Genomic DNA, 6,395 nt, shown 5'->3' with positions numbered 1-6,395 from the left:
GGAGAGAAGGCCGGTGGCGGCGATTTCTCTCGCGAGAGGATTGGGGACGAGGGATTGTGGGGTTAGTGGGAGATGAGGTGTGCAGTCGTGGGCTGTTTCCTTTCTTTTTCTTTTTTTTATCGAGCGGCGAGGCGATTTCTGGAAGAAAAAATATTGCGTGCGTGCGATGGGAGGGGGATCGAACCAGGTCGAACCATCACGACGTTCGATCCCCTTTTAATAGTAGAGATCCCTTTAATAGTAGAGATTAGGAGAAAAAAAATATACAACTCTATTTTTTAAAAAAAAAAGAGGAAAGGACACGGAACGAAGACCCTCCAAACGACGTTGCTGAAAAACAAAGTGGGTAAAAAACTCCCAAACCGCTGTTGGGTTGGTCTCTGCGCTGGCTGCCCTCGCCATGGAGGACGATGGCCATCCCGACCCCTACCTTGATCTCCCCCTTGAAATCGCCGAGGAGCGGCGGCGCGCTGCTAGACTCGCTGATGAGTGCCGCCGCCAGCACCGCGAAACCGCCACTTGTCTGCTCTCGCTGCCGGCTCCCGTTGCCATGGACGGCGATGCTCATCTCGTCTCGCTCCTGGATCTTCACCCTGAACTCGCCGAGGAGCGGCGGCGCCCCGAACCGTCCTCTTTCCATAAAACTGAGTGAGCTTTCGCCCTTTCTGCATGCCCATCTCTTACCCTCCTCACATGCTTACTTCCCATCATAAAAGGAATTCTTTGCTCCCACCCCCACCCAAATTAAAAATGCAACTTTGATGGCAATTGCGTGTAGAACCACAGCTTCCATCCGTTTTTGTTCAGAGGGATGGAACAAGCTCAAACGATATGCTTGTTATTGAAACCTCCTTCAGATCATTGCTAGTACTAGTACTATAGGATTAATTAAATACTGATCTGCCCTATATGGATCCAGATACTATTTGTACCTGCATCCAAACTCACACCTCGAGACATGCATGCGAGGTATACACTATACTACCTCCATTCTAATGAATGTCACGTGCACACATTTCAAAATTGAACTTTGACCATAAATTAGATCAATACCTATTTTTTATGGTTAAAGTTGAATTTTGGAATGTGTGTGGGTTATATTCGTTGGAATGGAGGGAGTAAATTAACAACGCATAAGTATGCGAGGTTTTACGGAGAGAGGGAGTCTTAATGATAGATCTACCTAGAAATTCCTGGTTTACTGAACAAGCATGTTTTTGCTAGAAGTGTCTTAGACTGTATAGGTTTGATAATTTATGCTTTAATTGATAATTTATGATGATCTGAGTAATTCCTTTTTTCTTGTGGGGTATGCAATCCTGTGTGAGAATGGGAGCCATATGGTGGATTGTTCTTAATTAAGTTCATGCTGATCTGTAGGACATACATCCTCCACAGTGAAAGTATCACCTCCCAAGCTTTTGCTTTTAGCAGATAGCTGCTCTGCCAACTGAATTTGATCCGAGCCTATCAACCGGATCAAGTGCTTAATTACAAATGAATTCCCAACTTCCACTGATCCTGCATTCCTGCATCGATCATGACGCCACAAATAACACCCGATAAAGATTCTCATGGAAAAAATTCACCTCATCCCTATTTGTATAATCCAGGAGCTCTGTATTCACCTCTGCTTCTCAAAAGTTTTTTCTAAATGTGAGATAAGCTGATCCTCTGGCCAGACATGCTGCACTGAGGCATCCTGTGTAAAACAGGGACTCTACTTCCTTAAGATCTTCCTAGATACTCGTATTGGCTTCTAACACTAACGCCACAACCACCGCATCGATGGACAATCATCTACGGAGACATCATTCCAAAATAAAATAAAATCCTGAGCATCATTGGTTGTCGGAATTATTCTGACCACACCATAGTTCAACCTATGCAAGTCAAATTCTTCTGTGTGGAGTGGGTCTAGCATCTATTCAATAATGGCTTAAGCTGGTCGGTGGCATGTTTATAGAAACATCAGGCCGACCTGAACGACCTCTCAACATTTGTTTCTTGATTTTTCTGTTTCTTAATCTCCAGCTCTATCTTGTTGTTTTCTTTGCAAGCCTTAAAGGTATTAACATAAGAAAGAAGCCACAAAGCACATAAGTAACTGCATATATGGATCGACTAACCAAAACTGGAAATGGACCAGCATGTCAACACACACCAAAATGCAAACGTTGTGGATTGAACTGTTGCTGTTCGGTCAACTGCTATCACTATGTAGTTAATTAAATACGGAGTATAAACCTATAGACGCACAAAATAATGCTCTAGGTTGTAACTTGTGATACCACCCACAGGGCCACAACATCTGGCCTTTCATTTAAAGCAATCAAGGGCTGTTTTGCTTTGCAGATATATCTTCACGACTTCACTTGCTCAATACTAAGTAACAACGATTCATTACGCATTGCATAACATTGTGTATTTCGAAATCCTTGTCTTGCTTTGTTTCTGTGTATGTCTGTCTTGTTTCTGTGTATAATGCCTTGAGCGGGAAGGAAGTCCCGTCTTGTTTCTGTGTATGTCTGTCTATTCCATCAGAATTTCAATATATATGTGTTTTGGCTGTTATTTACACTGACCTTCTGCCTTCTCACATAATAAACCTTGTCTTTAATTTCTGATACTTGCATATGTACTGACCAACAACATGTTCTGATCAGGATTGAGGAGCATGCTAGCGAGGTTAGCAACAGTGAAGGCTCTGTAACTATGGGTCTGTCAGAATTCACTGCCCTAGCGCTGAATGACATCTCTCCTATACTTCAGTCGACCTATTGGTATGATCATAACTATCTCTGTATTAACAGGGATATGATTTGTTGAAATGGATACTTATTATGACCCACAGTACTCTGTCTTACGTTTTGCACATCATTGGATATGTTTGATTCATCATCAACTTCATAAGTAGTTGAATGTTATTTACATAAAATTAAATGCCAGGAAGCTGAACATTATAATAACCATTAGTTGTGTGGATATTTATTTCTGTAGGTCCAATGTGTGTTATGATACTGGCAGCAGCGAGAGTGAGTCGGACACTGGTGGAGAAGCCTGAAGACGAATCAGATTTTGATTTGTACGCATGATTTTGCTGTTTGTTAATATATTTGAGCTGTATTTTTTGTTTGTAACTTTTAAGTCTTGGCTGCTTTAATATGGCAAGTGTTGGAATTGAACCACTCAACTCCCTCCTCTTCCTGAGATATGCTTCACCCACTCTCAAACACACACACACAGGACTAGTACAGTGAGGCTTGATGTCTTATACACACACAGCACTAGCACCTGAAGCTTAGCTGAGTCAGTCAGCCTCCCTCTCTCTGTTGGAGCTGAGTCACTACAGCCTCCCTCTCTCTGTTGGAGCTGAGTCACTCAGCTCCTCTATCTCTGTTGGAGCTGAATCACTCAGCTCCTCTGTGTGTGTGTTGTTTCTCACAACATGCACAAATACACAAGCTGTTTTTGGTGACTTGCTGCCCCACACAGTCAAAGCCTTTTCTCTTATTGATGCACTACATGCTTCTCTTTTGGTGCTGCCATTGCTGCAGCTGGCTGGGCTTTCCCCCTTATTTATAGTTGAAAGGAACTAGTACAGAACCACCTTAGTGGCTTTCTTACAGCCTAAGACTTCTTGACTTCCCACTGACTTCTAGCCTAAGACAAAGACTTACTCACTAGCTTACTCCCTAAGACTTGACTCATTGACTAACTGCAGCATGACTAACTACAACAAGGATTATAACTAACAGCATGAAGTCCCAAAGCACTAAAACTATACCTGTTTATACATGGATCAAATAGCCAAAAAGAAAAGAAGAGTAGCAGAGCTGCATGTCATTAGTAAAGTGCAGCACGACAAATGTGAGTGCTATGAATTGAACTATTCACATTCTAATGTATGGTTTAATTGCTATCACTATGTAGCTACTTAGACATTGACGCATAAAGCACAAAATAGTGCCGTAGGCTGTATCAGCACCTGCAAATAAGCAGACAAAAAGTATTTATGTTCATTTACAGTAATTTTTCTTTGTTTTGCCTCAGCGGAATACATTCACTAGTTCAGTAGCACATAGACTTATTTATTGCATTATGTAAACTATATGGGCATAATTTTCTTCAGGGACAAGGAACTGCAAGAAATGGAGGATTACTTGAAAGAGAATACGTGCGACACTGTAAGCGAAGTGATGGATAAAATTTTCGGTGTAGGGTGTTCCAGTCTAGCTGCTAAGTACGACAATATGTCAGCTGCCGAGCGTGCCGATATGACCGCTTGACCTTCCTATTTTTGTAAGAGGCCTCCCGTAGGGTGGCCATCTTCTCCAGCTGATTCAGAAACCCAGTCCCTTCAGGCAACAGAACAAGCTTCGAGGAATGAACCATCGCGGCAGTATTTGCTACGTCGACAACCAAGGTAAACCATCTACCATCCTCTCTCTTGCAGGTATCTGGCATTGATTTACTTTTTCTGTAAGCAGTGTCATTGAAAATTTATGAATATGGATCTGAGTTTATATATTCCTTGGTTTATAACGAGGAACTGTATCTTGTATAGTCATGCAGATGGAAAATGAGGTTCTCTTTAAGAACTTTCACTTAGTTCCGAAACACAGGAACTGTAGATTCATAACACAAAAGCTGTTTTAAGTGGGTTATTGGAAGCTCAAACTGCGTGATCCTGGATCTGACTGGCAACTGGTCAACTGCCGAGGTTGCCTGTTGACCGTTGCTAGTAATTATCCCCTTGGCCCCTCATAATATGCAGGGTTATAAATTATCCTATCACCCTTGTATGCTACTACATGTTAATTAACGTCTTATTCTTGATAATAAACCGAACGGCCCCGTGTCGTCCGGACGGGCGACACGGGTGGCGATCTCATCTCTACTCAGCGCGTTTCTCATCTCCGATCTCTGCTCGCCGCCGTCGGAGGACACCCCTGGGAGAACCCCGTGGGGCTGACGACGGCGGCGGGCCTTTGCTGTCGTCCTCGGTTGGACGATCTGGCCGGCGGATGCTTGGGTGCCGGGGCGGCGGCCCCAGACCTGTTCATGACGGTGGCGACTCCTGCGGCTGCTTGGGCGGCACGACGGTCTGGCCTGGAGGAGCTGCTTCGGCTGCCCGGTTTGGTACTGTCCATGGCGCAAGGGCGCGGTGGATCTCGAAGATGGGCAGCACTTCTTCGATCTGCTCATTGGTGCTCGGCTGGGCGGTCCAATTGGCGGGGAGGCTGCAGCTGCGACGGTGGCCGGCGGGCACATATCTGGTTGGGAGTGGCTGGAACTAGCTCGCCGGTGTGGGTTCGGTGCTGCCTCATGTCCTCCGTATTGTGTGCTTGGCTGTGGCAGTTCCCCATGCCCAGATTCAGTCCGTCCAATCCAGGGGAGTTCTAAGTTAGTTGGTTCTGCTGTTCTTCGTGCTCCGAAGCTTTAATCTGCATGTCGACCTCTTCGATCTAGACACCGACGGGTTCTGGTCTTCCTATCAGAGATATCAACTTTTGACGCATGGCGCCACTGAATATCTAGATCGGAATTGATTCGGTCGGGCGCGCCCTCATCTTTAGCCAGAGAGGCTTCATGAGGGTGTGGCGTGAAGCTTCGTTGTCTTGCCGGTGCCATGGGACATGTCTAAGTATAGATTTCCACAGCGTTGAGGTGGTGAAGAAAGTCATGGTGGCTGTGATCGGAGAATTAATGGTGCGAGGAGTTTTGATTGCGTTGAAGAATGGCGACACAGGTTTTTTTTCCTGTGTGTCGGATGTTGAGGACTTGCAGCGGCGGCCTTGGAAGGGATGGGGCGTCAACATAGGTGGACAACAGTTTTGGGGGTGCTTCTCGAGTACCGAGCCGCGATCTCCAGGGTGAAAGCCCAAGGTCTTGCTTCATTGGTTGTACCTGGCAATGGTCTTGCGAAGGCATTGTTTTTGGAATCTCGGACTCTCTCCAGGGTGAAAACTCAAGATCCTTGATTGGGCGACGACAACGCTTATGCATTGTTTCCTTCTTGGAGGTGTCGCTTTTGAAGAGCCTCTTCTGTTGTTCAGGTGTTGTCTTTGGTGGTGGTTAGAGTGTTGCTGTTGCAAGTGTTTCATTACTGCGACGGGGTCTTTGTTTTCATATTTCTCTCTTTTTATTTTTGTTTTTGGCTGTGTGCATCCTTGATGTATTTTGATATCTTGTTGGTGCAGAGGCTGGGTGTAATTGGTATCTTCGCGATATTAATATATTCCCTTTATCGAAAAAAATTCTACATGTTACTACTATAGCATCTTTGTGTTTGCAGAAAGAAGTATCTATCATCTATGTTTCTTATTTAGCAAGATAGCAGAAGATATTGATAATATTCATGTATGTTTATTGGTTCCTCTACATGCACCATA

General features: G+C 44.5%; 1 protein-coding gene across 1 annotated transcript; it reads left to right on the top strand.

Annotated features, from left to right (window-relative positions):
- The first annotated feature begins 356 nt into the window (after positions 1-356).
- Positions 357-4,392, top strand: LOC119363433. Its single transcript, XM_037628785.1, has 4 exons — positions 357-648; positions 2,667-2,783; positions 3,001-3,085; positions 4,133-4,392. The coding sequence occupies exons 1-3, from the start codon at positions 401-403 to the stop codon at positions 3,062-3,064; spliced, it is 429 nt and encodes a 142-aa protein (XP_037484682.1). The 5' UTR covers positions 357-400; the 3' UTR covers positions 3,065-3,085; positions 4,133-4,392.
- The last annotated feature ends 2,003 nt before the right edge of the window (positions 4,393-6,395 follow it).

Source organism: Triticum dicoccoides, chromosome 2B (genome assembly GCF_002162155.2).
Source record: "Triticum dicoccoides isolate Atlit2015 ecotype Zavitan chromosome 2B, WEW_v2.0, whole genome shotgun sequence".
NCBI lineage: Eukaryota > Viridiplantae > Streptophyta > Magnoliopsida > Poales > Poaceae > Triticum > Triticum dicoccoides.
The sequence above is the reverse complement of the archived record's forward strand: the minus strand, read 5'-3'. Positions and strand labels throughout refer to the sequence as shown.

What these genes read in the sequence shown, in the direction of transcription:
- LOC119363433 (XM_037628785.1), top strand. Translation starts at nt 401, where the DNA reads ATGGAGGACGATGGCCATCCCGACCCCTACCTTGATCTCCCCCTTGAA. An exon ending in TCCTCTTTCCATAAAACTGA is followed by an intron (nt 649 to 2,666) that starts GTGAGCTTTCGC and finishes TGTTCTGATCAG; the next exon opens with GATTGAGGAGCATGCTAGCG. An exon ending in ATACTTCAGTCGACCTATTG is followed by an intron (nt 2,784 to 3,000) that starts GTATGATCATAA and finishes TTATTTCTGTAG; the next exon opens with GTCCAATGTGTGTTATGATA.